Source organism: Balaenoptera ricei, chromosome 17 (genome assembly GCF_028023285.1).
Source record: "Balaenoptera ricei isolate mBalRic1 chromosome 17, mBalRic1.hap2, whole genome shotgun sequence".
In the NCBI taxonomy this organism is placed as follows: Eukaryota; Metazoa; Chordata; class Mammalia; order Artiodactyla; family Balaenopteridae; genus Balaenoptera; species Balaenoptera ricei.
Genome location: NC_082655.1, coordinates 51245381 through 51262519, shown reverse-complemented (window position 1 = coordinate 51262519; position 17139 = coordinate 51245381). Strand labels below are relative to the sequence as shown.

At 37.1% G+C, this 17139-nt stretch overlaps 1 protein-coding gene across 4 annotated transcripts in view; it reads right to left on the bottom strand.

Annotated features, from left to right (window-relative positions):
* Positions 1-15156, bottom strand: part of MMP16 (matrix metallopeptidase 16) — a 336548-nt gene extending 321392 nt beyond the window's left edge. The window contains exons 1-2 of one of the 4 annotated variants that reach the window (XM_059901702.1): positions 14863-15156; positions 13536-13647 (exon numbers count right to left, since the gene is read on the bottom strand). Coding sequence is in view for 2 of the 4 variants with exons in the window: in XM_059901700.1 (XP_059757683.1) it covers positions 13536-13667 (132 nt within the window). In the remaining 2 variants the exon portion in view is untranslated. Of the gene's footprint in view, positions 1-13535; positions 14016-14862 lie in introns of those variants that run through there. The other 3 variants (XM_059901703.1, XM_059901700.1, XM_059901705.1) reach the window with 3 other exon arrangements.
* Positions 15157-17139: the final 1983 nt, after the last annotated feature.

Sequence of the window (17139 nt, the reverse complement as noted above, 5' to 3'; positions counted from 1 at the left end):
TTGCATTTCTCTAATAAATAGCAATATTGAGCATCTTTTCATGTGCCTGTTGGCCACCTTTATGTCTTCTTGTGAGAATTGTCTGCTTAGGTCTTCTGTCCATTTTTTGATTGGGTTGTTTTTTTGATATTGAGCTGCATGAACTGTCTGTATATTTTGGAAATTAATCCCTTGTCAGTAGCAACATTTGCAAATATGTTCTTCCAGTCTATAGGTTGTCTTTTTGTTTTGTTTATGATTACCTTTGCTGTGCAAAAGCTTTTAAGTTTAGTTAGTTCCCATTTGTTTATTTTTGTTTTTATTTCCATTACTCTAGGAGATGGATCCAAAAATATATTGTTTCAATTTATGTCAGTGTTCTGCCTATGTTTTCCTCTAGGAGTTTTATAGTATCTGGTCTTACATTTAGGTCTTTAATCCATTTTGAGTTTATTTTTGTATATGGTGTTAGAGAATGTTCTAATTCCATTCTTTTACATGTAGCTGTCCAGTTCTCCCAGCACCACTTATTGAAGAAACTGTTTTTTCTTCATTGTATATTCTTGCCTCCTTTGTCATAGATTTCTTGACCATAAGTGTGTTGATTTATTTCTGGGCTTTCTATCCTGTTCCATTGATCTATATGTCTATTTTGTGCCAGTACCATATTGTTTTGATTACTGTAGCTTTGTAGTATAGTCTGAAGCCTCAGCTCTGTTCTTCTTTCTCAAGATTGTTTTGGCTGTTTGGGGCCTTTTGTATTTCCATGAATTTTTAAATATTTTTTGTTCTCAGCCACAAGAAAGAATGAAATAATGCCATTTGCAGCAACATGGATGGACCTAGGGATTATCATACTAAGTGAAGTAAGTCAGACAGAGAAAGACAAATAGCATATGATATCACTTATATGTGGAATCTAAAAAATGATACAAATGAACTTATTTACAAAACAGAAGTAGACTCATGGACAAAGAAAACAAACTTATGGTTACCAAAGAGGATAGCGTAAGAGTAGGGGGAGAGATATATTAGGAGCTTGGGATTAACATACACACACTACTATATAAAAAATAAACAACAAGGACCTACTGTATACTACAGGGAACTATATTCAATATCTTGTAATAACCTATCATTGAAAAGAATCTGAAAAAGAATAATATAGATAGATAGACAGACAGATAGATAGATAGATAGATATATGACTGAATCAATTTTCTGTACACCTGAAACTAACACAGCATTTTGTAAATTAACTATACTTCAATTTAAAAAATGGTTAAAATAAAAGAAACAAATATGAGAATCCAGCTATCTTTTGTCAAGCTAGATATTAAAGGTATTTGGAGAAAAGTAAAACAATATATATTTTTTCTTACTATTGCTCTTTTGTAAAATGTGCTTTTCATAAAAATATGTTATCAATGTTAATATATTAAGTTAATTATTATTGTTTTAAACGAATTTCTAAATAAATATTTTTAAACTTTCTCAGGTTTGTCTAGAACTATAAACATAGACAGATATAAATCACACAGTAAAAACTTTTGGGAGTTTTCAATAATTTTAGGCCTGTACAGGGATCTTTAGTTTGAGTGCTGTGCTAAATCACAGGGCTCAGTAGATAAACTTTGAGCTATAAGGCTAGAAAGAGTGGTGGGGTCTGATCATGAGAGGTCATACAGACCATGGGATAATACAGTATGTCCAGACTGGATATAGAGGCTCAAAGTAGGGCTGTAGCCAAGTACATATGAGAAATGAACAGACCGAAGATGCATGTTATAGGAAAAAAAAAAAAAAAGACAACTGATTAGAAGTAACGAGTGAAGGGCAGGAAGTTGGGGGATTGGTGCCCAGTTTTCTCACATGAACACACATGTGATAGGTGGTGCCAAGTGATGGAAATCACTGAGGGAGGACAGTTTAGACAGATTGATATTTCTCCTCTTTATGTATTGTGTCTTCCTGCTTTTTTGAGTGCTTGGTAATTTTTATTATTGGATGTCAGACATTGTGAATTTTAACTTGTTGAGTGCTGGGTTTTCGTATTCCCGTATGTCTTACTGAGTTCTGTTGTGAAAATCAGTTTAGTCACTTAGAAAAAGTTTGATCCTTTAAGGTCTTGCTTTTAAGACTTTTTAAGCAGAACTAGAGCAGTTTTCAGTCCAGGGATTTTTTTTCCCACTACTGGAGCAAGATGCTTCTGAGTACTCTACCCAACACCCTGTAAATGATCAGGTTTTCCAATGTGGCTGGTGAGAATGGGCACTATTCCCAGCCTTGTGTGATCTCCAGGCATGGTCCCCTCTGATCCGGTTGGTTGATTCTTTCTCTGGCCTCCACTAGTTACTTCACAGGAATGTGCAGGTCACTTCTTAATTGAATACTCAAGGGGAATGCTCTGCAGATCTCCAGTGTTTTCTCTCTCTGCAGAATTCTCCTTTCTGGTATTCTGACCTGTGAATTCTAAACTCCTTGGTTTCTCCATACTCCCAGCTTCATCTCCTTAACTCAAGGAGTCTGTATGGCTCAACCTGGTTCTGCCTTCCCTGTACTATCACCTGGAAACCCTCTCAATGAACTAAATTGATATAATCATAGGGCTCATCTTGTTTGTTTCCCATCTTTCGGGGATGACTGTCCTTCACTACCTGATGTCCAGTGATTTAAAAACCACTGTTTCATATGTTTGTCCTTTTTTTGTTTGTTTATCTCAGCAGGGGATAGTAAATCAGAAGGCTATTACTTATCTTGAACCATTCTCCTTTACCTCTTTAATCTCAGAACAACCCTTGAGTTGAGTATTATTACCTCTATTTTACACATGAGGAAATAAATAGTAACTTGCTCACTCAAGTTCACTGAGCTTTGGTGACACAGCTAAGATTTTTAAGCATTCCTTCCAAAGTTCTTGCGTATAGCCATTATGATATACTGCCTATAGAGAAAGTGAGAGATAGCTGAATGGATACTTAACACTGAGAATGTTTTATAAAGTCACCTTTGTAAATTGGTTTAAAATAGTCTTTCCTTAAAAGGCTAATAAATGAACTAAGTGAGCCATGAAAGCTATATACAGCAACAATCTTAAGGACTGAAGAATCGTTAAAACATCGTTAGGTCAACCACCAAGATGAAGTTTCCATTGCCTCTACAATAAAGACAATAACCAGATATCAGGCCTATTCTCAAACAGCGAGTTCTGAGGCACCTCATCCACCTCTGAAATGATCTACTTCTGAGTAAGTTCTCTTTTACATTAAAATAAAGAAATATATTAGAAATGATCAAATATATCTGTTTCCTTGTAGCTTCTACCCAATCAAAGCAATATATAAAAAAAAACTCCATAACTCATGCCAGTCAGCAACCATATACATACATATTCTTCCCCAGCAGGGCACTGGAACACAGATCTAACAGGTTTTCCTTTACATGTTCTACTCTTTTCATCTTGGAATGTAATCAAAACTTCCAAAAACCTTTGAAAATCACATTTAATGTGACAACATGAAACATGAAAAATAGTTGAGGAATGAGATATTATGATTAATTTAATATTACATATAATTAAGATTATGCCACATTTAGTATTATATGCAATTTAACATAGGTTACCAATTTTCTATAAGTAAAAAATCATAAAGGGTATTAAACAGTAAATTTATATTGAGCACCACATAATCACTCTTGAATCAACAAATCAAATCAACAACAGTCTATTCAGTTTTTACTCCAGGTAAGTCTCTATACTAGGATAGACCTAGCATTTTCTTTATGCATGTCAGTTTGCAGTTTGGAATATAAAAGATGTGAGCAATGGAACTGGACTACACTGTCCCTACTGGGAACCTGGGAGTTATTTCTTGCCTGTATTTACTTGGTTAGGACCCTGGGCTCCATACCCAACCTGCCTGCTTTGATTCTGGGCTATTCCACTTCAGGAGAATTCAGGGATAGGTGGCCTTGGCAAGTTCCTCAACCTCTCCATGCCTCAGATTCCTCATCTGTGAAAGAGAAATAGTAGTGCTATCTCACAAGATTGTAATAAAATTTAAATGAGTTAAAATATATGAAGCACTTAGAACACTATCAGGCACATAGCAAATGCTCAACCAGTGATAATTAACTCCGTTTTTCTTATCAATAAAATAAGGTGTTCAGTGAAATCAATTCCAGGTATTTCTATTCTACTGGTTATTTGGACCTTGTCTAACTAGAATATAATGCTGGCACATAATTGTTTCTACATTCCCGGTTATCGGCGGGAATGAAAAAACTGAGATATACCCTTTTCTTACCTAAGAAAGAGATTGCTTGGGATTGTCTCAATGCTGTCATTACAAAACCTGTGCTATAGACAAGCAATAAAGATCACAGATCCATTTTATGAATGGTCAAAATAAGGCAAAGACTGTTTTAGTAATTTGCTTGAGTCATCCACGGGACTAACAAATGATTTCACTCCATCTACATACAGGAGCAAGTTAGCAAGTTCTATGAATAGAGCTGTTGTAATATTAAAACACACAGATGTCCAAAAGAGTTTTATCTGTAACTGGGAGTGAGTTTTTGTAAGTTGGTTATCAATTTCATATAAATCATTGAGTGTACATTTGATTCTGGAAGTTCTTTGAATTTATTCTGCCTTATTCACAATGAAAGAGGGAAGAGAAAAAATGTGGCTTCTTGTAAAATTTTACCCAATTTCCAAGCCTGGTGTCCTGTAATATATCTAGAATACAAAGTCCCTCAAGACTCCAACTAGAAGAAAAAGTAGGACCACAAGAAGGAACTGGCTTGCAATTGTTTAAAGGGAGAATGAATACACAGACATTAGAAACCTAAAACAAATTCAAATTTCTAATTGCTATAAACAATGAGAAACTATTAACACATGGTATGAATTCAACAGTGAAAAGTTCCCATGGAAAATATGCTTCCACTGGCATCACTTAGGGTCTGACTGCATCAGCACCTGCAGAGGCACAGGTCTGTATTCCACTGACATCACCTCAGGTGCATGCAATTTGGGGACATGAAATAAAGTTCATAAAAGTATCCAGCTTCCTTAAAACAATGGCAGTTTATTCCCCCATAACTTGAGCATGACTAAAACAAATACTGTAAAATTCCATCGCATTGAGTAGTTTATTTGGTCATTTGAATACATAATTTTAAGGACTATCTCTCCTGAGAATATCTGTCTGTGGGGCCATGGCTTACTTCGTATATCCATATTTCACTTAATTGACTAGATTAAAAACTTTAAAAAATCTGAATAATGCTTGTAAGTGGATTATAATATCTTAATTAAATGTCGGCATTCCCCAATGCATTAGTGACTGCCCCCTGTTTAATCCCCACTTATATAATAATCTGGTCAACTGAAAACATATTTGAGGTTCCTATTAAAGGTAAAGCACTATTTCACACTTTTGTGGCTTATTTCTTACATATTTTTTTAAAAGATAAAGAGGTAAAACCTATATTTTAAAATGTGCTTTCATCAAAAAATAGTTATTCAATAAAATCCCCTGGTAAACATTAAAAAATAAAATAACCTCAGTCTGACAAGCATTTAAAAGTGGATTTTTGCTATATATCTAAAAGGCATAATCAAATTAGATTTATCTCACCTCTAATCTGTAAGACTACAATTATTTCATTCATCATTTTAGTTAAAATGAGAATACCAAAAGCGTCTACATTTACTACGATGTATAGTGTCTGACCTATTCTACACTTAAAAGGGAGATATAAAGCCGTCCTACATTGTAACAATCTTTCTCATATTGTCATGCCCAGAACTCCTCCGAAACTCCTCCAGAAGTGTTCATTTCCTTCTTAGTTCATCAAATATGTAATAACCGGTACCAAGTGTCTATCAGTAAACCTAAGTCACACATTAAATCGTGAATAGTTCATTGATTTGCTTAAGCTCTCTATGATTGGCTCTGATTCATTTTAAGACATCTAATTGCACCTACTGGCCTTGATTTTTAAACCAAGTTCTACCATTGGAATCTTTAAACGGCTCAATAGCTCCCTCTAGCCTCCTTTTATATACTACACCCACAGGTCACAATAAAAGGTTAGGAGCCTATTGCGGGATTACTCTTACTCTCTTGCCTAAACTTGTTATGTGGCTCATCAAGATATTCCACTGATCCAAACCCAAAGATGCACAATGCCAAATGGTAGTGGTGAGACACTATGACAAAGAACATCTATTCAGAGTGCTAAATGATAGGAAACAACAATCAAATATGATTACATGAATAACCTCAAAATCTATAAATGACTATCCCAAGGAAAGAAGGCAAAAGAAAAAAGTTGAGTGTCACGTATTTTAACTTAGTAGTTTATCCTTTTAACCTGGAATATTTTTGCTGTTTGCATAAGCTGCATATTTCATAAAACAAATGCAGTCTGATTTTTCACGTTCAAAATCAAATGTGTTGTGAAGAACAAAAATAACCCTCAAAGAGCCAGGCACCAAAATTATTTTCCACAGTGGGCAAAAGGGACATACAGTATAAGTACTTCATTTCACTACAAAATATGTGTATATTTTTTATATATAGATATAGATGGATTTGAATTTTGAGACCCTCCCCCAAAAAACTATTTTGATCTCATTCCAACTTGCCTTTTTATGATTGAAATACCACTTGTAAATGACACGTATTTTTCAAAATAACATCAAGCCATGTTTTTAACATTAAATTTTTAAAGTTTGCTACCTTGGCAAAAAATTGATTTTAAAATTACATATAATTTGCTGCCAGTGTTTTTACTACTCAGCAGAAGGCTAGGATAGTTTCCAAAATGGAACACCCTGTGTCACTACAGAAGATAACAAATGTTAGATTTAAGTTGCACATTCTGTATTTCTTCATGATAGGCACTTCAGAAAGAAAAAATCTGAACATTTGTTAGCCAGTTGCCCCAAAATTTACAGGATAAATATGTACATTTTCCCCTTTTGGCTATGTAAATTAAAGCTTGGAGGTTCATACAATAGAACTTCAAATTTGGAAATGGCCTTACTGACAGGTTAGTCCAATTGTCATTTTGCCGAAGATCAAGGCTATGTTAGTATAAGAGCAAAAGTTAAAAGCCACGTCCCTTGACTCTCTGTCCTAGGGCTACATTATACTATATTGCTAGCTATCTTCTATCCCCAATGTTACATGCACAAGTTATTTTATTTTAAACTTCTTTGTCATTGAATAAACCACTTTAATACCGTTTTCTGCCCATCCTCCTCCTTCCCCTATTAACTAAAAGAAAAAAAGACTTTTATGGTCTGAATTTGGGGTATAACATAGAGCTGGTCTAAGTTATATATCAAATCCTACTCCTAATGTGAATAGGAAGCACTTGGGCATTGAGCCAGTTAAAATAAACAGGCCCATTGAATCATAAAGGCCTACTTCTTTTCCATGGTATTAGAAGAAAAGATAAACAGATTTCAGCAAATTCAGTCTTATAAAAGAAGGTGTGAGCTGAACTTGACATTCTATGATAGTAACAGATGATGAGACAAAATGTGAAAATCACATTCCTGAACTAAACTAAGAAAAACCCACAGGAAGAAAATGTACTGATGTTAGCTTGGTTGACTTTCAATATATTATATTTTGTAAAAATTAAAAAGTATTAAAATAAAATCTTCCTAGACCAGCTGGTATATCCTAACCTGATAGACTTTCTGTAATTAGATGCTATCATACCTTTCAATCAGCATTTATTTTTACTAACAATATCTAAATAGTATGGAGTATTTAACTATGGGAAGGCATGTTCCTGTCTATCCACTATCTATCTACCTAATATGATATACATGTATTCATTTAATCATCAGAACAATCCTTATGAGACAAGTACTGTTAGTATCTCCATTTTACAGATATGTACACTGAGGCTCACAGAGGTTATCTTGCCTGTTATTGACTTAACAATTAACTTGCAAGTAAAAGGGCTGGGATTAAAATCCAGGCAATCTGGTGACAAAATATGAGCTCTTTTTTTTTTTTTTTTTTTAACTTAAGTATAGTTGATTTACAATGTTGTATTAGTTTCTGGTATACAGCAAAGTGATTCAATTTTATATGCATATATATATATATTCCATTTCAGATTCTTTTCCATTATAGGTTATTACAAGATATCAAATATAGTTCCATGTGCTATACAGTAGGTCCTTGTTGTTTATTTTATATATAGTAGTATCTATTAATATCAGACTCCTAATTTATCTCTCCCCCTTCCTTTCCCTTTTGGTAATGATAAATTTATTTTCTATGTCTGTGAGTCTATTTCTGTTTTGTAAATAAGTTCATTTGTATCATTTTTTAGATTCCATATATAAGTGATACCATATGATATTTGTCTTTCTCTGTGATTTACTTCACTTAGTATGATAATTTCTAGGTCCATCCATGTTGCTGCAAATGGCATTATTTCATTATTTTTTATGGATGAGTAATCAGAATACGTGCTCTTAATCACTATACTATACCACAATAAAAAATTATTTGATGAATATAATTACATTCACAGATATTTAAAATGAATTGTGATGGAAAGTAACATGAAAAATGACTTTCTCAATTTGAAATATATGTGCTGAAGGGTCAGAAGGCTCCTGAAGGTGCACAATGAAATAAGTCTTTCTCTTCTGACACTGAACAAATTTAACTAATTGATTTAAATGTTCAATGTCCTTTTTTGGTCCAGAAATAATTTCAGTTGGTCATTTACCAAATATTCTGAACAGGTACATTTTGAGTAGTACCTTGCGGTAGGTCAGGCAGAAAAATAAATTTACATAAAATAATTGATTAATCCAACTTAAGAGAAAATAATTATACCACTGAACAAGTGCATTAAAATTTTCTTATGTTAATAACCTGAAATAGCATGAATAAGAAAAAGTATAAACTTTAGATCTATCACTTTTAACCTGACTCTAGAAATTAAAAAGCTGTTATTGAACCCAACTCTATTCTTACTTGATAGGGATGAAGAGACTGAAAGAGAAAACCCAGCTGTACAAAGGGATGGACTTGGATGGTTATTCTCTGTGGATTTCTCAGGGGTAGTATGAGACAATCTACCTCACTGGTATAGGCTCACTAGTAAGGATTTCATGAATAACCCTAGATTTGGGCAACCTGACCAAGCAATTCTGAACAGAGAAAGGCACAGTTAAGGTGGAACACACAGGAGAAGCTGAAGAACCTGAGGACTAGTGAGTCTTCTGGCTTCTTGGTCAGAGTTCTTGGCTCTTATGATATTCTGAATGGCCAGCACACTTGGGATTCCAAAGCATGGAATGTTGCTGCAGGTTAAAAACCTTTGTGAATCAGTTATGCAGCCCCTGCTATTGACCAGTATAAAATTGCTACAATGGAGAATTATGGGATGTAGTCAGAATCCCTTACTCAAGGAGACAGAATCCCTTACTCAAGGTCAATAGCCCCTGTTATTGACCAGTATAAAATTGCTACAGTGGAGAATTATGGGATGTAGTCAGAATCCTTACTCAAGGAGACTGACCAGATCACGTTGTCACCATCCTTCCATGAGCAAATAAAATAATGCATGTTGATTATTTAAGCAAGTAGAAAATAAGAGATATGAGAAAAGATCCCAACATCTGACGTTTTAAAACCTGTAAAGTATAATTTTTTATCTCTGAAATGTCTCACCACTAATTACTGCTAAGATGATACGCAGTACAAAGCTAATCCAAGGAAACTCTGAACTTTTAGGTAGATTCAGATAAACCTGACAAAGGTGAATAAATACTAAATCAGTTAAACACTGCAAGAAAAATGTAGGAGGGTTACACTCACAGTTCATAGTATTTGTCATAAAACAGCCTTCTGAAATCTAGAATCTCTCTTCTTTCTTTAACAAAGAAAGGAACAAATAAATTTTTGTTTTATCAAGTTCTTTTTGTCACCAAAAGTCATCTTCTCATGCTTTGATATGTGCATCATTCAGAGTATCACATGCTTTTATTTTACCATTAAATTGGCTTAAAATAATTTTTCTCACTAGAAATGTGTGCTATTGTTTAAAAAAAGAAACAACATGTTCACATAAATATTTAACACTTGACAAACTATGAAAGTTGATGATGAAAGTTATTGATTATGAACTATATTTATTCTATCTTAATTTCATGACAAAAGTGTTTGCAGTGTTAAATAAATAAATAAATAAAGGAGTCCCAGGATCATGAGAATCCCCACTACAACAAGAAAATTATTTTAGAGACAAAATGACTTTTTAGAGTGTACAGATTAAATCATGATTCTTTGCTAACAATTTAGCTTCTTCTGACCAATGAACACGTCTGATTCAGACTGCTGTCCAATGACAGCAGTCTTTGAGTTTTAGTTAATATTAGCAATGTACCTCCTTTGCATCATGCTAATGATTACATACTGAAAGGCGCACTCCACAAAAATGGATCCAGTGATATACAAAAATCTTTAAACAAATGTATAGTGAAATTTTAGCACTAAACAGTGTTCTACCAGAAATATATAAGGAGGGGAATTTATTGAATCTCTTCCATAGTACTGCTTCTGTTAGTGTCTTACCCTTCTTCTTAGCTGTAAGAGATGTTCCTTTTTGCTTCTTAAATACAAAAGCAAACAAACAAAATGCACTCTTTCCTGTAATAGGCTTTCATCAGCATATTAACAAATATCTCCTGCTCTAATAATTAAAAATTTCAAAATTTATACTTTCAAAATCAGACAGGAAAGAGTTAACATGAATACCTCTACCCAACTCCCTCCCACCTAGGTGGGGAGGGAACATAGGTTTTTAAACCTTAAACTGTAGAAATGAAAAGTATGGGGGTCCCACCAATTGTGAAGCTCAGCAAGGAATAAAGCATTGTAATCTCAGTTGTCAGCATAAAAAGCATCTCTTAGAAGCTTCGTTCCAACTATAATAACTTAGTGTGCTTGCTAGAAAAAAAAAATGTATGATCATATGAGCTTCATGCATGATTGATACCATTACTGTTTATTTTAAGACTGTCTTTAAGAATCAGTCAAATAAAGCAGTCTCAGTTTATGTTTTGCAACCAGAATGCGCAACACAATATAAATGCCTTTTCTGAAGATGTGATGGACTATTCTTCCCATTAGTGTTTCCTACCAAAAAGAAACATCTAATAAAAGTGAATCAGGCAGAAATTCATGTCACAAAATATCCTGTCATCCGTGTTCTTTATAGTATGCTGAATTACCTAGCAGCTATTCTTATGATTTTAAAAAAAGGAGGGTATCATTACACACAAATAAGTATATAAACCCAACTAAGGATATGTTCAAATGCTTAAAAAATGCTATTTGGGAAGAATACAAAACTCTGAAACATAATCTACTTTAAATAATTAGAAAATATCCTTTGTATCAAATACCCTTTTTAAGGTCTCAGATGGCACATGCCTCTTATCTTTCATAATTAAATCTTTGCATTGTGTAATAAATATGGATGTAATAACTTAAATACTCTAAAAATGGAGGAAAAAAAGAAACCCTCTTTTTTCCATGAACAATTTTTAACATGTATCTTGAAGAAAGAGAAGAAATTACAGAAATTCAAAATAAAATTTTTTTTAGCAAAATCATAACTTTTTCTCCCATAATAATATCTTATTGAACTGATTGAGGGATTCAAACTATGAAGAAATACACGCACATTTTATTTAGGCTCAAAAAGGAAAGCTAATAATCATCAATACACTGATGTTATCTCAATAGTCTCTGAAAGCAAATCTAAGACTTTCCCAAAGCAGGTGGCCATGAATCCAGGCTCTCCCTCCCTCTTTAGATTGAGCAAGATAAAAACTAGCCCCTACTTTTAACCACCTCCCCGACACCCCATCTCACCACCATCACCACCACCACCAATCTGAAGCAATAGGCCCTTCTGTTTATAACCTTATAAATAACAGCTTGCCACTTTCATTCCTCTAGTCTATGAACTGCTTACATTTTTCATTTCCCCATTAAATTATCTCTTGATTTAAATGTTAGAAACAAAAATCCATCTGTGGCATGCAATTCCAACAGTTCAAATTTGCAACCAAGAAAAGTCTGGACTTACAGTCCCTTTCCATCTCTTTTATTCAGAAAAACAAAGTTGTATTTTTCAAAGGGTTAAACAGTTTTCGTTTGAATTAGGGTTTTGGTGTAATATAATCATACTTAATATGTGTAAACTTAACTCTTGATAATGGTTCTTACTTTTTCAAATACTTTGTTTCTCTATTAACCACCACTTATTACATGTAGTCCTAAGAAGAGTTTATACAGAGAATTATATTCAGAATATGCCCTCACATATGGCATTTATTATGCACACTTTGTATATAAATCTGTTACATGAAACACGTTCAAATACTGTGCAACAGGTTCTGCTGTTGTGTAAACACACACACCCAACAAAATGAAAATAAGCTTTAAAAAATCAACAATATAGGGAAAAAATCACATTATTCTTCAGAGACTTAATCATAATTCTTTTGAGGTGACAGAAGATCTAACCAAAAGGAGTATATTTTACTAAGACCCTCTTATTGTCTTTGTATTCCACCGTGTAGGTGATAAACTGGTTAGAGCCCAGGTGTATACAAGCTTCCATTGATTTATTGCATGTTACTGGCTTTAGTGCTGAGTTGATGACAGGAAAAGTACTTTGGCATAGGTCTGACAAGTCATTATCCTTAAGTTCCCTTTTGCTTTGTGTCTGTCTGTTCCCAAAGCTATCAAAGTAAAGCAAATGACAGTCTAAATCCTCTATGTTTTGCCATGAGAGTGTGAAATCGAATTGTAAGACACACCTCAGAACTATTACATTGGGCCACATTTATTTTCAATTGGTGGGGGAGGGGAAGCGAAAACACTTAAAGAGATGGATTTCATGTCCTCTGTGTAGCCAGATCTAGTTACAGTGTATTAAGTTATGTCTAAATGAGAAAAAGACTCTGTCTAGTCAAGTGTTTTATCACAAAGTAATGTTATTAAACATATCAAGTATTCCCACGCTCTCCTCTAGAATCTTTGATTTTAACCTCCTTTGTTAGGCACAAAACACAGGGAAAAAGATTTCAGGAACAATACCAAGGCAGCACATTATGCCAAGCAATGAATTCTGTGTTTCCCGAGCAGTTTATTTATTATAAACTCAAACTGCTTTTATCAGGCTACACGTTTGCTATATGTAGGTCTTCTAGGTCTTCGCCTCTTTCCTTGATAAGAAGCATGGATCGGCTACAATTGTGTCTTTGAGCGCGCAGCACGGTGCTTTGTGCTGCTGGGGATAACGGATTCTCAGTCTCACGCGCATCCATCACCTAAGACAGGGAAACTCAACACGGGTCTTGGCGGCTGGAAGGGAAACAATGTGTTGAGACCCTGGCTGCTGTGAGCTACAAGGATCTGACGAGTGAACGATATGTTTCAGGGAGCAGCCCAGGCAAGGGGGAAGGAAGAAAGCCCTCGTACTCTTACCTCCACATTGAAATACTGCTCCGTTCCGCAGACGGTAGCACATAAAATCCAAAGCAAGGTTTGCAAGTAAAATACCCCCGAATGATGCACGAAATCCAGCCGTCTTCCAGTGCTGAATGTGAGTAAGATCATAGTGAACTGTGCTTCAATGGATGGACGAGCTCCCCTTCGTTTTCTCCCTCTCTCCCTTTCCCTCCCTCCCTGGTTTCCTTTCAAAAGTCCTCCGGGTGGGTAAGGAGCCTGCAGGTTCACCCACAGCCCGGCAAGGGGAGGAGACAGAGGGCCCCGCTCTCGGCAGCCCCCAGAGAAGCAGCGGCTGAGGTAGAGTCAGCAGCAGCTCGCATTCACCATCCTCGTGGGCCCGCGGCCGGGAACGTGGCGCCCAAGTTCACCGGCGGTTCCGGCTCAAAGAACCGAGTCGCAGCCGCAGCAGCCGCCGCCGCCTCCAGAGGGTGCGTCCTCCTCCTCCTCCACCGCCCCACTCCTCCTCCGCCGCTACCGCCTCCTGCTTCTGCGGGAAGGGCCTCGGCCGCTCCTCGCTCTCTCGCCTCTGCTTCTCCTTCCCTCCTCTCCTCGCTCCCCTCCAGAACGTTCATCCGTAATCTACATAACTCCTCCTTCCCGGGGTCTGCCTGACTCTTGGGCCCTCGGCGCGCGCGCGCACAAACACACACACACACACGCACACACACACACACACACATCTGCACACGAACACACTCACACAACCCGACTCGCAAGCGCGCGCTTCTTAAAGGAGACGGCTGGTAAAGGGGAACTGCCACTGTACCGCGCACTGAAAGTAGACAGCCCGGGAGAGGGGTCCTGAATTGAGACGTGGTCTTTAACATACCACCCACCCCTTATCCTCGAGACAAGCACGCAAGAACCTGGGCGGCTCCATTCTTTCTTCTCGCCCACCTTCCGCCGAGCACCTAGAAACAAGTGCGCCCCTCCGCTGCCGGGGACTGGGTGGGGCTCAGGCTGCGGACCCCGGTATGGGCTGGGGAGCTGCCCAGGCCTGGTCCCGGTGGGCGACCGTCGTCCTCAGTCGAACAGACGCTGGGAATCTGAGGGAGCGCCCGGGTCACTGTGCGCTGCTTGGGGGCTCGGGTCTGTTGCCAGCAGGCCAAGTTTAAAAAGCCTGAGCTGGCAAGTCCTGAGCGTCCAAAACTTTGTTGAGGCCCACCAACCAAGCCTGTGGCCTGTTGTCTCCCTGAATTCTCTCTACCATCATTACACCCCGCCTTTTGGGCTCGCGGGGAAGGCAAAGGGTGGGGGAGTGAGGGAAATCTAGTCAAATACAAAGCACGAGGAAAATGCTCACTTGCCAAAGATGTTCTGTCTGGTGGAAACAGGTACACACTGGGACCCCGGAGAGGTGGTCCGGGTGTTAACAAAACACCGGGCCAGAGAGGGCGGGGGCGCCTGAAAGAACCGCGCTGTGGGAGCTTGGGGAAGGGCTGGGGAGGAAAGGAGAGGGAGCAGCCTGAAGAAAGGCGAGTAAAGCAGCTGGCTAGGGCGGGAGGAAGAGGCTGCGCGCAGACCAAGCGGGGGAGAGGCTGGCGGGAGCGAGGAGAGCTGCAGTCAAGAGGAGGAGGCTGCTGGCAGGGGAACTTCGGTAGAGGCTGCCAAAAAGGACTCGAGCCGCAGCAGTGTGAGGCAGTGGACTGGGGTGGCAGCAACCACCAGCCCTTGGCAGGTGATGGTTTGGCTGAAAGAGAAAGGGGGAAGGGAGACAGGCAGGCATCTGTTTGGGGGCCCTGCCAATAAACGTGCTTCTCCTTGGCAACCAGCAGAGGGGAAGAGGAGCCCAAGGGAAAGAAATGTAGGTAAGGCTGAGAATAAAGACTGTTCCAGGTATGGCAGCTACCTCGGTGAGGTGGAAGAGAGAATTGACAAAGCAAATTTCATAGGTGAATTGGTAAAGCAAGAAGTAGAACTACAAGAGGTCATGCAGATGGAAAATGTTGAGACACATCTTGCCAAAAATTGCATTGGACTGTAATAAAGCTGAGGAATGGAACTTTTTGACTAATGCTTTTAAAACTGTAGGAAATATGACCCACCCAATTTGACTCAAGTCTCTCAGGGAGGCTTTCCTGACAGTCTGTTTTGCGCACAGCATGTCCTGTCCACAAGAATTTTGAAGACATAAGAAATACCTTATATTGTATAGCATATTATAGTTTGCAGAATGTTTCCACACATAGTATCTCATTTAATTTTCACAAACATCCCTGAGGATTTTGTTTTCATCTCACAGGTGGATAAAACGATGGTAATAAAAGATAACTTTCCAGCAGATCATTCAAGTGGCAAAATTAAGACCTGAGTTTTCTGACTCCCACTTCAGTGCATTTCCCAATACACTCCACTGACTTTCCATATGGAAATCTGTTTCTGCTCTTAACAGTTGTATAACCCGTAGATTGAGTTGATTTATGTACATGAAACAATTAAAAGGCAACATGAAAGCAAGATCATTATATAGAAGGTACAAGGTGTTATATGTCAATATAGAGTAACAAAATGTGGTGGGAAATATTTGTTAATAAATTAAGAATTATTTTTATGTATACGTTATATCTAGCAAAGTACAAAATTTTAGAGGGAAGAGATACAGGGAAAAAAAAAAAAAGTTTATGCTGTTTTCCTCATCCTGGAGATAGCATTGAAGGGAGGGAGGTAAAACAAACTTACACAAGATTTACATGAAAAAACAGTTATAAATGGTGAAGTCCTTGCTAAATGAGACAGAATATTAGAAGACTTTATCAAGGAAGTGGAATGCAAGTTAAATGCGGCTAGCCTATCAACAAGGAGGGATTTCTCACTGCAAGCAACCTGTTTGTCAAAGAAAATATCTGAGCTCAGAACAGAGAGATACATTAACAGGGTATTTATGGAAGGCAAGATATGGGGAAGGGCTTGCAATGAAATATTTAGTTAACATTCAGTTAAATAGGTGAACAAGGATTGCTAAAACATTTTATATAAAAATAGGTATCTACTGAAGATTATATTCAAAATTATGCATAGAATTGGCCATAGGGAAGACTGGGTGCAAAGAGATGACAGTTAAAACAGTGTTGAAGTCCAGCTGTGAAACTGTAAGGGCCTGTACTAGTGAGGTGTCCTTGGAGACCCATCATAAGGGAAATGAAAGTAGGGAATCCTAAATTCAAAAGATAATCTCAAATTAGTGATTAGTAATCATAACATTTTTTGCAAACTTTAAAAAATTCATTAGTGAGCATTCAATGAGCAATGAATATATAAATGAATATACTAAAATGAATGACTATTCAAAGTTCCAGAATACAGAAATAAAATACTGAGACAGACATATAATAATTATAGCAATGTTGTAAGGACTCAGGTAATTATGTATGCAAGATGATATAGAACAAGGTGGAAGAAGTAGTTGATTTTCCCTGAGGTCCTTGGACAATACATCACAAAAGTAGTGGTTCTCAAAGGGTATCTTGAAGAAAGAGTAAAAAATTAATAGGCAGGTAAGAGAAGGAAGGATATTTCAGACTTGTGTGCAATGGAGGTATAAACATAAGATCTGGAGAACTACAAATGGTTTGTCAGGGCT